The sequence below is a fragment of the Centruroides sculpturatus genome, unplaced genomic scaffold (genome assembly GCF_000671375.1).
Source record: "Centruroides sculpturatus isolate CEXI.00-Female unplaced genomic scaffold, Cexi_2.0 scaffold937, whole genome shotgun sequence".
In the NCBI taxonomy this organism is placed as follows: Eukaryota; Metazoa; Arthropoda; class Arachnida; order Scorpiones; family Buthidae; genus Centruroides; species Centruroides sculpturatus.
In genome coordinates, this window is record NW_019385362.1 from 233,853 (window position 1) to 249,747 (window position 15,895).

A 15,895-nucleotide genomic window follows, 5' to 3' on the forward strand; every position below is an offset into this window, starting at 1 on the left:
GATATAAAACTCCTTCCTATCTTCAAAATTAAGCTTTTTCCCATTTCCAACTACCGTAGTTAAAAATGTATAAAGTTTCTTTATAACGCCACGCGGTAAGAGATGGCGCCAGGCACCATTTTATTTATTACGCTCAATAATATAAAAATAAGGTGACGCCACCGTTGCCGGATTTTTTCACCCCCGCGCGCGTTTCGGCAAACTTTTCCATTAGATTTTTTTATATAAATGTAATGGCCGCGGTGGAAGCGAAGGCCGAACCGAAAGTAAAAAGTGGCGGATATTCCGTGGGAACGTCCGACCCACCGCTTTAATTGGCAAAATGTTAGAGCGATTTTTCCCATTCGAAGACTGCGAGACTGTTTTGCGCTTGTATCACGCTTGCATGGAACCTAAACTTCGATATGGTATTTCCGTATGGGGTACAGCTTCTTCTTTTGTATCGAATAGGTTGCGAGTTATACAAAATAACTTTATAAGAGCATAAGTTGCCTTATGATTCCTCTGTCACTTCTTTTTATAACCAGATCAAAATTGATAAAATAAAAGCTTTATATAAAAAACAAGTTCTTTTGGAAGGTTTTAAACTAATNCATGGAACCTAAACTTCGATATGGTATTTCCGTATGGGGTACAGCTTCTTCTTTTGTATCGAATAGGTTGCAAGTTATACAAAATAACTTTATAAGAGCATTATATAAGTTGCCTTATGATTCCTCTGTCACTTCTTTTTATAACCAGATCAAAATTGATAAAATAAAAGCTTTATATAAAAAACAAGTTCTTTTGGAAGGTTTTAAACTAATAAAGATGAGCAAGAAAAATTCTTATATAAGCCAAGAATTAAATAAATATTTTAGGCCTTCTAATTACAACTACCGATGGAGAAACAATTTGATTTTACCAAAAATTAAGCACAGTTTTGGAAGAAATGCACCAATCTATCAACTTATATATAATTGGAATGCCTTAAAAGAAGAATATAAAGATTTGTGTACTTACGGACAATTTAAACGGGCTGTAAAAATATTCACATGTCATTAGTTGAGTGTATTTTTTTTTGTTTTTTTATGTATTTCTCTTCTCTGTTTTTTTTTGTTGTTTTGTTGATTGTTTACTTTGTAAATGTTTGTATCATTAATTTTTCTTTTGACCCTTGAAAAAGGTCAAAAGAACCATAGGCCATAGGGTCGTATGATTAAATAAAAAAAAAATAAAATAAAAAACGACGGTCCGACGTCGATGGCGTATTTAGTGGGATAAAGACCAAGGTGGCGCGCGTTTTACTTACAGCGTCGGTTACCAAAAACGATGCCGTCGGTTGGCTAATACGGTGGAAATAATACCGCGGATTTACATGGTCCGTTAACGTTTGGGCCCAATCCCACGGCCGGTGGCCGCCATACCGGAAGGGATATTACTAACTTCCGTAATTTCGCCCTCTCCAAATTATTCGTAAGGTACGAAGGATAATCCGGTAAAGCGTCCGAAGTCTTCCGTCGTTTAGCGCAAGTTCCCACAAACCATTACGTAATTTTTCCGACAAAAACATTTAAAGTTGCGCGCGACGCCACCCGTTACCATCATTTATTTTAAAAACTTTTTATGTTATTATAGGGAGAAAGTGGTATTACGAAACCAGCCCATTTCGAACCGGTAATAGAGGCGAACCGTAGCGGACTGTGGCCGAACCGAACTAGGCAGACATCCGTAGCCGGGGGAAACCCGTTTCGCTGGGGTTAAACGGTTGTTCGAATTTAATCGGCAAATTTGTGTTTTTCGAAATTCGAAAGTTTTCAATGCCGATATAATATAAATGGCGCGGTTGTAGGTTGGCCGGTGCGCGTATTCCGCGGCAGAGGCTTAGGGGTACGTATTCATCCGCGCCATGTTGGCGTTTTTTAAATTTTGGTCCCGACGGACGTAAGTTAATTGGAGACGGCGATGCGCGAAATACGGATCCCGTCTAACTTTTGTAAAAGTGTGTGGTAGGTGAATGAAAAAAGTAAAAAATAGATACCTAACACTATAGGAGCATTATATTTGTGACTTTTGTAAATGATTAGCTTCTTCTTTGTACATTTCCTCTATTACTACTACTATTAAATCATTTTTGCCATAAAATATATCATTTTTTAATTACTTAACGTTCTTTGTACTTTTTTGTTTTTGGATACATTAAATCATCTTTTGAAAACACGCGGTAAGGTTCCGTATTACCACCCGGTTTTCTCTCAGCCTACTTTCTGACTTTTTGTACAAAAGTCTTGGAAAACCATACTTATAGTTAGGCTAGAGAAAAATCCAATTAGGAACATTTAGTCTAACAGTTACCGGTACTTTTCGCACAAAAAATGTGGGTGTAGTTACGATACTTGGTTTACGATTCACTAAAATGAACATGGGGTTCGTAATACCACCTTCTCCTCTATAAAATGACGAAAACCTTGGTTTTCGGGATAAACGACGACTTTTCTAAAGGATTAATTAGAGGCGGTAACGACCGATTGTTTATTGCCACCATGCCGGGCTGCCAGTTTTAATCGTATTTTTAATTTATTTCCTTCAAAATATACGTTCTCCGCCTCAAATTAGTAGCGGCTGGCCTCCGCCTATCGTACTTTTCCTTTAACGATAGAGTCGTGCCGGAGATGTATTAACCGCCTTCGGAGGGTGGTTTCCATGGAAATAACGTAACTTCCGGTTTGGCTGAGAAGTTCCTATCGGTTAATCGGGTCTCCCGCCCCTAAGGTTTCCGTGCGCGGTCTCGTCTTTGGTATATATAACTGTCTTCTCGAGATTACGGAAAGACGGACGGCGGCTTATACGTCTACAATTTTTTTTTTAAATTGCGGCCCAATAAGGACTAAAATCTTCGTTAGGTCCGAACCCGCGTTACCACACCCGACGCCCCGTACGGCCCGGCGAAAATGTAATAGGGTCGATTCCCGTAACATCCAAACTCCCCACAAAATGTCAGATATTTTCGACAAAAGGCGCGGATTAAGCGGGCCAAAGAGATCGTGCCCCGCATAGGATTAAACACGCGTACGTAGAGAACTTTTTTCTATCGTCGACGTTTCCAGTTCCCGAGTCCGACTCGGGTGGAGGTCATTTTTGACCGACCACCTTACTTTCCCGGTGTCGTCTACAACGGCCGAGAAACCGAAACGTCTACGGTTCCGTACGGAATAAATTCTCAAAATTTTGGCCAACGGTAGATACGGTAAGAACGGAAGGTTTTTTATCGCCCCGTTTTATAAATAGGAGTAAGGGTTTGGCCCGAACGTATTGGGAAAACGGTAAACGGGAACGGACAAATGGAAAATAGGGAACGACGACCGGGATGGAAGTATCCGCCAACGTTTCCCCCGGGATTTATTACCCGGCAGGGAGACCAACGGATAAAAATCGAAAGAAATATCTTAATCGTTGGTACGACCGGCGGCACCACCCGGAAAATAATTACCGTTTCGGCGGTCGACTCCGCGGGTAGGAATGGTCGAAACCCGGACTACCGTCTGGGGAAAAAGACGGGGCAAATTTTTCGAATTACCCGAATCGGATAAGCGCCGGACACATTTATAATTAGTTGGGAAATGTCTCCGTCCGCCTTTCGGTACCGGCATCGATCGGATAGAAAAAAAGATGCCATTCCGTCTTGGAAATAAAGCGGAAAGCGCGTTTTGTTTACGATTTTCGGCTGGGAAACGGGATTCGAATTTTTGTATTTAACCGTTAGTTGCCAATGGCTGGCCGGCCCTTCTTTCTCGTTGGCCGCCAAACAAATTATCCGCCCTTTTACGCGTACTTAAATTAAGGGGTATTTTTGCCGCCGGTAAAGTGTATTTTCCACACTGCGCGCGAAACTTGTCGGTCAAATTAAACCGGCGGTTGTACTTAATTTGAACAAAGCCAGAACATCCCCGTAAATAAAAACGGACCGACTAACTAATTTGTTGGCTTTCGAACACGTGGATGGGGCAAACCTCCTTTATTATGTAACGGGTTGCCGAATTAGCCCGTTCAATCCGGGTTTATTTTCTGCTCTTCCAGTACCGAACTTATCATCCGTCCGATTACGCCGCCGATTTCCGTCGCCGCTATCGACCGGTTACGACGGAAGAGATCGATCTTCCGACCAATTAACGTTTCGCTTTTATAAATGACGCTCGGCGTTTCCATATAGCTTATATAACAGAGAGAAAACCACCCGGCCGGACTATTACGTCTCGAGTCGGGACGCGGAGAAACCCGAGACACGGACGGATTTTACGTCGAGGAAGCGCGGTTTTCTTTATCCACTTTCGAGTTTAATAACTCCCGCGCCCGGGGTGGAAAATTTCCGTTAATTCAATTTCGGCGGTTAAAGGCGGAAGAAGCGACGCTTGCAATCCGCCGTCTCCGCCCCGAAAAGGCTTCTGCCATTTTACCACATTTAATAATACCGACGCCCTTATAATAAGGGACGAGGCGGCGGGCATTTGCCCTTTTAACGCCGTAATACGCGGTCCAAATCGAAGCGACGACAGGCGCCCGACGCGGGATTTGGACAGAACACGGCGTGTAACCGCGGCAGCGCCTGCGAAAGACACACCGCCGACCGAAAAGTGCCGTTTCCGCCGGAGAAAGAGCGGAGACGGGAGGACGGGCGCCGATTACGGGAAAGTTAAAAATCCCTCGGTCGATTTCTTTAACGCTCCGTCTTCGCCGCCACCCGCAGCAACTCGGCGCCTGCTCCCGCCGACGACAGATTCGTCGGGAACTTTAATTTGTATATATTACATAACGGAAGGGGGAGGAGGTCCGTCGTCGCTCGTCGGAAGGTCGCGCTCCCGTCCGGCGCCGGGTCAAAGTCGAAACCCGTCCCGGTTGCGAAACCAAGAGGGCCACCGGGAAAGGGTCGGGCCCGAAAAGAATCCCTCCTTCCGCCGCCCACCCCGCGGCCTTTCCGGAAAGTCGAAATCCGATCGTACTCTCCGTTTCCGGGAATTCGAGTCGAAAAACAAATAAATTTCTCCTTCTCGGAAAGCCTTCTTCCCCGGCCGCGCCGCCGGCCTTCCGTTTCCGCCGGGAAAGCGTCGGAGGCCACCCCCGACGCCGTCCGGCGCCCCTCCGCCGCGCGCCAGCGGCCGGAGCGCCAAAGGAAGGGCCGGACGCCGAAGGCCGCCGCGCCGGGCCGGCGGCGGGAGCATCCAATGAGAGCGGAGGGAGGGGCGGAGGTGCGCGGCGGTCGGCGGCGCACGACGTAGTCGGGGGGACGGAGAAGGGTGGACGGTCGCCGAGCGACGTGTTACGGCCGGGCCAGGCGCGTCTGCCGGACGGCGCCATCGGCTTTCGGGGCCAAACCGGCGGCAGTCATGAGGACGGTCGGCGTCGATGGCTGCCTGCTGTTGCTGCTGCTGGTCCCGGCGTTCCGGTGCCCGCGGCCGTCCGAGGGCGCCGCTTGTCCGTTGCCCCGCGCGGCCCCCGAGCTAGACCCGGCCTCCAAGGCCTACCTGGCCCCCGCCGTCTTCCACGGGGCGCTGCTGGGCGTCCGGGGGTCGGCGGCCCGGGGACTGGTGGCCACTTACGGGATCCGAAAGGTCCACAAGAGCGCCTCCGACTCCCGACTGCGACGGTACGTCAACGCCTCCGTGGCCTTTGGCGGCCGCCACGCCGCTTGCGGACCGCGAGTCCGAGCCGGGGACTTCAGGAAGGATCAGCTGTACATCGTCTACGCGGCCGAACCGGCGTCTTCGCCCCGTCTCGACGCAGTCTTCCGGCCCGTGCCGCAGACCAAGAAGGCCGTCAGGTCCGTCCGCAAGGTCCTCCTGCCCGGAAACGGTGAGTCCCTTTTCTTTTCCCTCTTCCGCCGCGGGCCAAACGGAGCAGCGGGATTCGCTCTCCTCCTCCTCCTCCTCCTTCCTCTCGGCCCGGGCAGAAAGCCGTTCCTCCGTCCAGCGTAAAACCACGGCTCGCGCTCAGCGCGTGGCCGAGATGGCGACCGCGCGACGGGCAGTGTTTACGGAAGACCCGGGTACGAAGTACGCGTCGATGACAGACGTAGTACAAACGGCGGCGCCGTCTCCGGCCTTCGCTTCTGGCGCGCGCGGCCGTTTTCGCCCGTCGGAGGAGGACGGTCTCCCGCACGTGCGAGCGGTTTCCCTCTCCCGGTCGAAATCCGGGCAGCCGGAAACGGAAAAGGTTTTCCGAGGCAGCACCGGCTTTCCGTCGTCTGTGGATTCGCGCGAAATCCGATCCCGGTCGCCTCCCCGCAGCTCTTTCTATTTCTGTCTCGGTCCGATATAGCGCGGGACCCTCCTCCCGCGCCCGGGCCTCCGGCGGGAGGACCCGCCCCCTGCTCCCCGACCCCGCCTACTCGGATTCCGCTTCCGAACGGACGGAGTGTCCGTCCGTCCGCCGTTGCTGGGTCGGACGCGCCTCTCTTCCGTTTCGGCGCAGCTGCACGCGCCGACCGTTAAGAAATCGACGTCGGTGGCCTTTCCCTCGCCCGCCCCCTCCGGTCCCGGGGCCTCCGCCCGCTCCTTTCCAGCCGGCGGCGTCGAGGCGGGTGGTAGAGTCGCGGCCCCGGACGCCGGGGGGTCGAAGGGGACGATCCCTCCCGTTCCCAGAAACGACGGCAATAAACTCCCGGCATCGACGGTGGCGGGGCGGACCCCCGCCGCGCCGCTGGGGTTTTCTTCGGTGGCCGCCGCGCCGGAAAGGGGGAGGAGAGGAAGACGACTCCGCTTCCCGGGGGAAAGGGACGTGGACGGGCCACCGCCGTCGCGTCGGCCCGGCGGGAGGAAGCGCGAGGCCCGGCTGCCGGCGTCGGACGGAAAGGAGCGCGCTTGCCCCGGGGAGGCGGCCACACAGGTAGCGTCGCGGCGGGCGGCTTTCCGAAATTCGGGGTGGTCGGAGGCGCGGAACGGCGGTCGGCGCCGGGCGTGGACCGGAACGGAGCGGCGGTGCCTCCGGACCACACGCGGCGACCGACTTTCCGCGCGTTCGGACGCCGTCTGTCCCCAACGGGGTCAACGGTCGTCGCCGCCGGTGACGGAAGCGGCTTCCGACGGTGGTTGTCGTCGGGGACGAGAGTCGGTCGCCTCCTTCCGGCGGAGGCGGAAGCCGGTCGGACCCGGTCGATAATTAGGCCCGGCGGCCGGAAGGGAAGTCGGCGCGCCAAAGAAGAGCGCTGGGCCAAAAACCGGTCGAGGGAGGTCCGCGCGGGTGTGCCGGAACCGGCGACTCGGGGAGGACCGCGTCCCCTCCCTCCTCGGGCGACGGCCTCCCGTCTCCGCTCCGCAGCCACGCAGTCTGCGGCCCACCGATGGCCGAACTAACCCGTTCTTTCCCGCCATCTCCGTCTCCCGGCGGAAGCTTCCGCCAGCCACCCGTTGCGGAATATCCTTACTTCCGGCGCGCGGTCCAGAAGCGGAAAACAGCCGGAGCGGTGGGAAGGTTCTGTCCGAAAATAAAGTTGGAACGGGAGAAGGGAAAACGGCGGACGGCTTCCGGGAAACGGCGAAAGAAAGGAGAATGTGTGGCAGTTTGGTTTGTGCAGAGGGAAACACCGACCAGGGTGTTGGCTGGTGTGTTTCGAGACCGGGCGGGCTCCGGCGCCTTTGGCCCAGCCGGAGAAAAGAATCGGAATAAACCGGGACGAGTGGCCCGTCGGGGGTGGCCAAGGCCGCCTTTCTGTTTATTCCATTCCTTTCGGAAAGAAACTCGGGAGAACGGCCGTCCCGGAGCGTCCGGAAAGGCGAGAGTCGGACGACCCAGTGCAGTCTTAACCTATTATTTCCTATTTTCCTTCCCGGCCGGGACTAATTGAGTCTCGATTATCCGTCCGCTTAATTAAGGAGGAGTGCGGGTCGGACGAACCCGGCAAAGACCGGAAGCGGGAGGATTGGATGGACTACGAAACCGTAAAATTAGGAGAAACGCAAAGGGGGGAAAGGTACTTCTGCCCGCGCGGAGAGTTCCGTCATGCCGGCGAAAGGCGGCGGGCCGAGCCGAAAAAAGAAGAACGCTTTCCGGACGGCCGTAGTCCGGAAGGACTGGGACCGGGCGGAGAGGAAGCGAAAAAATATGGCTTTTCTCTCCGAAAAAACGGCACCACCGGCAACTTCTCGCCCCGCAGACGAAGGAAGTAATAATCGACCGACACCGACGTCCCGAAGTCGGGCGAAAACCCATTCTTTCCTCGTCTCCGCCGACATATTTATTTTAACCCGGAGGCCGCGGTGTTAGGCCTTTTCCGGCCGCACCCGCCACAAAGAATGACGTTAGCGGAAATGACGGAAGGGGCAAACGGACGCATCTTTAGCGGGTGGCCGGACTGGCTGCAAAATTTTAGCACCGGCGGATCGGCCGTCTTCCCCTCCACCGCGTTTTTCTGCGTTAGCGTCGACACGGCCGCCTTTGCTGCCGCCTTGCCGGGTGAAACGTCTTTTCCGATTCCGGAATATTTTCCGGTAATACGTAGGTCCTCCCGAGACGGCGCCTCCGTTTCTTTCTCCGTCCGCCGAGATAACGACGAAACCGGAAATTCGGGCCCGAAACTTTAATTGGCCCTTGGTTTCTCCCGCGGGCCCGACCGCGGGAGAAAGGAAGAGCCGTCGATCGGACGGGACTTTCGGAACTTAACCCCGGGAGAAGACGGTCTCCCGCCGCTTTCCTTTATTTCGGGCCGAGTCCGTCCGGCGCTTCCCAAATTTGCCAGCGTCTTCGCATCCTCCGACGCTCAGACTAAACAAACCGCCGGGCGACTCTCTTTCCTCCGTCCGCGCTCGGGTTCGGCGCCCGGGCCGGAAAGCGGGGGAGGTCGGTAAGAAGAGGGCTCTACGGGGATCCCGTCTTTGGCCGCGCGTCCTCCCCGGGCGGGAAAGGGCGACCGCCGGAGAACAGGTCGGAGGCCCGCCCCGAAAATTAGCGGGTCGACGGCGAGGAATTCCGCTCCGCCCGTCGTTACCGCGTCGTCGAACGGAGAATGCGGCGCCCCGCCCGTCCGGGCGGCGGGCGTCGTCCCGGCGCGCGCGCCAGACGGCCGGGTGGACCCGGGCTCATTCCCAGCGGCGGAAAGTCGGAACCGTACCCGACGGGCGGAAAATCGGCCCGAGCAGGGGGAAAACTCCGGAAGGGTCCGAGGGAAAAGGGAAAAAGGCGGAGGCGGCCGGCGTCTCGACCTCCGTTTAACCCGGGGCGGAGTCGTCTGAAATTCGGGGAGGCGCGCGGTCGACCTTAACGAGAGGCGAATTTCGGTCTCTTGTGGAAACGATGGGACGGGGGCGCCGTGGGGGGAAGCGTCTCGGGTTTTAACCCTTAGCCGAAACCGCGCGCCCAAGTAAATCCCGGAGACGCCGGTTTGGGGAATTCCCTACCGACTTTTTTCGGCCGAACGACGGGAAGATTCGTCTGGCCTTTAATCTTATTGTACTCCACGCGCCGCGTAATAAGATAAACGCCCGGGATATTAGCGCGCGCGACGGCGGTGGCCGGAAGAGGAAAACGTCCGGCCACTCGGGCGCCGGCGCGCGAATCGAAAAGAAAGGAATGACGCCGTCTTTTACCGTTTTCAGCCAAACCGGCCAAACTGGCGGGTCTGAAGGGAGTGCGAGTGGAGCCCGACCAGAGGATCCGCCTGCGATGTCGAGTGGAGGGTTTCCCCGTGCCCTGGGTGCGGTGGTACAGAGACGGACAGAGGATCGAAGCCTCGGACAGGATCAGGATCCGCAACAAAAGGTGAGTGCGGGCGGAGGGCGGCGGCGGAACGGAGTGTGACGGAAAGACTCTTTGCAGGAGAGACAGTCGACTGCTGGTCCGGAGAGCCTCGTCGGCCGACGGAGGGAGGTACGAGTGTCGAGCCGGGAACGTGCTGAGCGGGAGGACGGTGGCCCTGTCGGCCTGGGTGGCGGTGGCCCCCGCCGCCTCCGCAACGCGTGAGTCTCTCTCTCTCTCTTTCCCTCCTCCGCCCTCCGCCCCTCTTCTCACCGCCTTTCTTTTCAGAAGCCACCGCCCTGCCGTACGAGGGAGAGGAGTGTCAGAGGACCAACTACTGCCTCAACGGGGGAACCTGCATCTACTTCCGGTCCATCGGCGAACTCTCCTGTCAGTAAGTGCTGTTTTTTCTTCCCCTCCCGGCGGTTTTCCCGGCCCGACTCGGTCGTCCGTCCGGTAAGTACGGAGGGCGGGCGCCGACGGGGTCTTCTCCCGGAATGCCGGGGAAGTTTCTTCTCCGAGAAAACAACCGGAGGAAATTTCCTTTTCCGGTCGGATGGTGCCAGACGGACCGGGCGAAGGACGGTCGGCGCCCGCTCCGGACCCGGACCCGGAGTGGAAATTGGCCCGCTTCCAATCTGCCGGCGGCTCCGCCCGGAAAAGAGGAGCAGCGGGCGATTCTTTCCGGTCCTCGACGCTCCTTCGCCCAAATCTTTATTACCGCCGCTCAATTTCCTCTTTTTCCGGCAGGATGTTGCCAAGGCGTGGGAGGAAGGGGAGACCGAAAAGGGCCGCGGAGTTTCCCGGTCGAGTCGAGGCACCCCGGGGCGAAAGAGGCGCCGGGCGGGGGCGATGGACGGCCGTAGCGGTCCTTCGAAAAGAGGTGGGAGGCGACGGCGTCGACCTCCGACGGGCCCATCTGGTATCGGTTAGACGCGCGGCGCCGGAAGGACCCGCCCCCTCTGGGTAAACCGGATCCGGAAAAAGGGGGCGGACGGAGCGTAAGGGTTAGAAAGGGGTGGCCGGCAAAATCCCCTCCGAAGGATTTAAAACCCGTTTGTCGGCGCCACGGGGAAGAAGACGAAGAATAAGAAGTGTTGGCGAAGGGGAGGGGAGGGGAGGGTCGCTCTTCCTTCCGCGTAACGAAATACACCGACGATTAAACGTCGGTGTATTTCGCTTATTTCCTCTTGTTGTTTGGAGAAACTAAAATCGGGCCTTTCTTTCCGCAGCTGCGCCGACGGATACAAAGGGAAGAGGTGCGAGAGCAAAGACGTCTCGCCGGTGGCGGGTAAGTATTTGTTTTTGGTTCGCCCGGCGGGAGTCGCCCCGGCCACTCAACGCGCCACCTGTCTTTCAGCCGCGCCCAAGGTGTCGGTGGACCTGGACGAGACTACCAGAGTGCTGCAGACCTACTGGGGCAAATAGAAGCCGAGTACGTATGCTTCCCGCCGGAAACGCCGCCCGCTCCCACCGCTGCCACTAAATGCCCCAATTTTTCTCCCTTTCAGGTACTCTCGGACGGGAGGCGTCGGACGCGCCCGGACCTTCGGTAATCCTTTTCTTTTCTCGCCCGTTTATAAGACGCGGCCGGAGGGGGAGAAACGCTTCCGCCCCCGGCATTTTCGCGAGAAAGACTTTCCGGACGTCAACGGGCAATTACAGATTGGCTCGTCTTCTTTTCTAAATTGTTTGGCCACATTCCCGCGGCTGAAGGCGCGGCCTCCTCCTATTCCCGTACCGGGTAATCTCGTGGGTCTGGCGCGGTGAACAAACACCCGTCTTTCCCTTTGTCCGCGCCCGAACCGCCGGAAAAGAAGGCCAAATCCAGTCCCAGCCCGGAATTTTCCCGGTTTCCGGCCATTTTTCGGCCACTTTCGTCGGTCGAAAGGGGGAAGAATCGGCATCGGACTCCGGGAATTACGTACGTCACTGGAATGCCGGGCCCGAGACGGGGTGGAAATCTTTTGCCGGGTTATGGGAAAACGTGGGAGAAGCGTCCGGTAGTCGGAAGCCGAACGATTTGGGGGAAGGAATTTACCTTTGTGTTTTTCTTTCAGAGCGGAGAAAAGGGCGGCGGAGGAGTGTTCGGTCGTCGTTCCTTTCCGGACCCGTCTCGACCCGACCGGGTAATTTCTTGTCCGCCTCGGCCCAGCTGCCAAACTACCGGACTAACGGAATTTTCTTGCAGATGGCTCGACCTCCAGCAGCGGTCGCAAGACGCTGGCCCACTTTTGTACCATAGGTTCTCCGCGTTTAACTTATTCGGGAAGAACCGTCGTCGTTCCTTTTATTCTATTTATTGGAGACAAGTTGTTTCCGCGGTTTTTTGACGACTACAGCCGTTTGTAGGATGGGGGGTCTTCCCTCCGCCCGCGCGCATTTATATACACTTATGTTACCGTCACCTCAGCTAGTCACTGTTTTTCTACTTTTTCCTACGCCGGAGGACCGAAGACGGAAGACGACTCTTCTTTTAACGTCCAACAACGCGGGTCGATCGACTCGCTTCTCTTTGTACATTTTGTACATATTTGTGTAAAATTGCGGTTTTCCGACCAAGCAATAAACATCGGTCCGATTCTTTATTTCTCTTTTATCCAACGCTCGACACCAATCCGCACGCGCCGCTAAATACCGGAAGATGTCTGGGACCGAACCCTCGCCACTTCCTTCCTACGCGGGGGATAATCCGGAAGACGTCGAAGGTTCGGAGGGAAGGAGTCGGCGCGCGAAAGCGCCTCAGATGCCGAGGGGGAGGATGGAGAGAAAGAGGAGTAGAGGCCGGGGGACGACCAGTCCGGAAGAGCCGAAGAGTTTTTCGGTTCCGCAGGTGTAATACTCGAACACCGGATGGTTCTTCTTCTTCTTCTTCTTGCTCTTCTCGTACCAATAGACGGATGCGGACGGGCGGGAGGATTCTTTCTGGCAGCAGACGGTGCACACTTCCTTTCGGATGCCCACGCCCCTCTCCACGCACATCTCTCGACACCGGTCGGCGCATCTCCTGTCGAATCCCGCCAGCACTCCCATGATGGTGGTCAGCTCGGCCTGCAAAGAATTTCCCCTTTTAACTCGGGCGTGGCCGGCGGCGGCGGAGGGACGGGCGGATATTTACCATACAGTATTTGGCGCGACAAGTGGTCATCCTGTCCTTGGACCTCTGCGGAAGGAAGCAGTCGTGGGTGCCGTTGAATCTCTCCGCCGTCAGATCCAGGAAGCAGGTGTGACACTCGATCTTGGGGAACTTGTCGTTGCTCCGTCTGGAGTTTTGCGCTGCAATTGCCACAGGTTGGAAAAAAGGCCATCCGCACCCCGGTGGCGCCCGAAGGGTCACTTACCTCCACTGGCTCCGGCGGACAACCAGAGAAGGATCCGAACCGCGTCTAGAATCCGCTTCATCGCTCCCCGGGGACCCGATGCCGAATGAAGGCGCCGGGGGGGCGACCGGCGGCACTTTTAAGGATCGCGTGTCGGACGGACGGAGGCAGTTAAGAGCCAAATCGTGTAACGGGTAAATAGGTTCCGAGTAAAACAAATGGGTTTTCGATCGAAAGGCAAAAACCGCCGTTTATTGCGGGAAGTTCACAGTAGAGGGAGGACGGCCGACGGCAGCAGGAGGAGGAGGAGGAAGGAGGAAGGCGGTGGGGAGGCGGCGGCGGCCCGCCGGCCCAGTTTGTCGGTGCCGCAGGAGGCGTCGTCGGAACAGCAGAAGGTGCACACCTGTCGGGGGATGCCCAGAGCCCGGTCGAAGCAGGCTTCGGCGCAGTCGTCGGCGCACCGACGGTCGAATCCGGTCAGCACTCCCATGACTTTGGTCACCTCCGCCTGCGGAAGAGAGAGAGAGAGAGTGGATGGACCGGAAGCGGACGGCGGAGGCGGAGAGAACGAACTCACCTGGCAGAAGGCGGCCTTGGGACTGCATCTGGTCAGCGCGTCCTTCTTGGGGGCCTTTCTGTTGGACTCGGACGGAGGCATCAGGCAGCTGTCGTTGGCCGAGAAGGAGGTCCGGGTGAAGTCCACCGAACAGGCGTAGCACTCCAACCTCCGGGACAGAAGCACCGCCTGTCGGACTCTTCTGGACGGCAGCGAAGCTGAAAGACGGAGCGGGTGAGCGCGGACGGAATCCTCCGCCCCGCCGATGGCCGTTGCCGTCGGTATCCATGGAGACCGCGGCCAAAACAAACGGCGACGGCGGGGAAGACGACGGGAGGGGAGAGGAAGGACTACTCACGGGCCCGACAGCACGGGAGGAGGACCAGGGTCAGCAGGAAGGAAGCGGTCGCCACCGACATGGCCAGCGAGACGAAAGAAATGCGGGCTCGACCGGAGCCAACAACCAAGCGGTTGGGGTCCCACGGGGGAATAGCGCGGCGATTCCGCGAAACTGGGACCGGAGTCACGTAGCTCGATCGATCCCGCCGCCTCTTTTTCAATTAGGCCGTCTTTCCTCCCCTCTGTCCGCGCTTCCCCCGCGGCGGAGAGAAACAGACGCCGGCAAATAGGGGAAAGGCCGACGGGACTGGGACCTTGGCCGGTAAAGGCCCGGAAACGGCCGAGGACGGACTCCGTCGCGCTCTTCCGATCGATTTCGCCCGGGATAATCTTAATGGCATCCGGCCGCCAAGTTTCGAGCGCGAGAAGAGAATTACTTTTATTCCCGGATGGGAAGGGTCCGGCCTAACGGTCGTGGTTAAAGTATTAGGGATTTTAAAGCGGCCACTGTGGTAATATAAGGCCAGAGATTTCCGTCGGCGTTAAGTAAGGCGGTAACGGCGGCCTAAAAAGGCCCAATACGTACCGCACGGTAGGTCGGTTAATATCCGGCAAAGAGATAAAAACGAAGAAGCCCTCGACTTAACCCACGTCTGGCTCGTTAGCGTTTACGAAATTTTTAAAACTCGTCTGTAGCCTTAAAATGAAGTTTTTCGCTATTTCGCCATAATTTACAACATTTTTATAACACCATCCGATAACAGATGGCGCCGCATACCATTTGGTTTATAATTAAAAATATACCGTAAAAGAAATTGGATGAAAAGCGCCACGTTTCGAGCGGCCTTTTGCGGCTACGGATAAAATCCAACGGCGAATAAAAATATTGCGGGCATTCCTGTTAGCGGCCATTTCCTATTATCTCGGAAGGGGTGAAAATTAACAAACGAAATTGGCACGGCGGCGTTTGATTTAAACTCGTATCGAAATCCAGTCTCGTCCTTCTATAATAATAAAAATGTAGCCAACTTTTATAAAATCTCCTAACGCCGCGCGCAATTTTATTTATTTATTACCATTAACTTTATACCGTGTTAAAATCGCCCGTAATCGGTAGCCACCGGCGTCTACACTCCCACCCGGCGTTAGTCGTAAATCCTGCCGCTGCGGCAAACGGCGCCCGTAGCCGGAATTGGCTGAGTGGTATTTTCTGGCGGTAAATAGGGGCCGTCCGCGCCAGTCGGACGACGGGGGGACGGGGCGAGCTACGATGGACGTCCTCCCCGCGCCTCTTAATCGTTACGTCAAATTTCACCAAACACTAAATTTTATACACTTTGCGCATTTTATCATACCAGAAATTTTGAAATAAATATATTTCGTTTCTACTTACCGTATCTGTCAAAATATAAAGCCATAGAGGTTTTAAGGGGGGCCGACTTTTGTCGGACGTCCGAAGAGGGGAGGGAGTAACCCATCCCGGGAGAAAAAAAGGAGTAAAAATTTCCAGAAAACTCCCAAAGTAATTTACGGACAGCCACTTACAAATTACCAATGCTTTATTCGTATTTACTATTAGTTAAAACGAATGTAAAAATTCTGGACAGACATAATTTTCCACCAAAATAAATACGGCAGTGTTTAGAAGGGAATGCTCTTAACTCGTAAGATTATAAGGAGTGGCCAAGAAAATAAAACATAAAACGACTTAAAAGACGGTATTTTCTCGCTCTAAACACGTTCTAGTAGTGACGTAACGAATATTCGGTTACTATTCGGTATCGGGCCCAATACCCATTACCTAAAATCAGGAGTAAGAAATATCAAAAACGCAGTAAATTAATCATTTCGGTATTTAATGTTATCGGGTTATTGTTGTTTGTTTATATCTATTTACTAGCCGTTACCCGCGACTCGGCCCGCCAGGATTTCGCCACCAAACCCCATTTATATTCCGTATTCCGACAACCGTAGTAAT

At 55.1% G+C, this 15,895-nt stretch overlaps 2 protein-coding genes and 1 pseudogene across 3 annotated transcripts; 1 reads left to right on the plus strand and 2 right to left on the minus strand.

Annotated features, from left to right (window-relative positions):
* The first annotated feature begins 5,261 nt into the window (after positions 1-5,261).
* LOC111638125 lies at positions 5,262-12,288 on the plus strand (annotated as a pseudogene).
* A 101-nt stretch (positions 12,289-12,389) lies between these two features.
* LOC111638128 lies at positions 12,390-12,878 on the minus strand. Its single transcript, XM_023383770.1, has 2 exons — positions 12,821-12,878; positions 12,390-12,753 (listed from the first exon to the last, which is right to left on the minus strand). Exons 1-2 carry the CDS (start codon positions 12,848-12,850, stop codon positions 12,445-12,447), a joined length of 339 nt encoding a protein of 112 aa, XP_023239538.1. The 5' UTR covers positions 12,851-12,878; the 3' UTR covers positions 12,390-12,444.
* Positions 12,879-13,091: 213 nt separating this feature from the next.
* On the minus strand, positions 13,092-14,607 carry LOC111638127. 2 transcript variants are annotated; one of them, XM_023383769.1, is made up of 3 exons: positions 13,937-14,607; positions 13,600-13,796; positions 13,092-13,530 (listed from the first exon to the last, which is right to left on the minus strand). In XM_023383769.1, exons 1-3 carry the CDS (start codon positions 13,995-13,997, stop codon positions 13,288-13,290), a joined length of 501 nt encoding a protein of 166 aa, XP_023239537.1. In that variant the 5' UTR covers positions 13,998-14,607; the 3' UTR covers positions 13,092-13,287. The 2 variants fall into 2 exon arrangements, with proteins under 2 accessions (XP_023239537.1, XP_023239536.1); XM_023383768.1 differs by having other exon boundaries at positions 13,092-13,796.
* Positions 14,608-15,895: the final 1,288 nt, after the last annotated feature.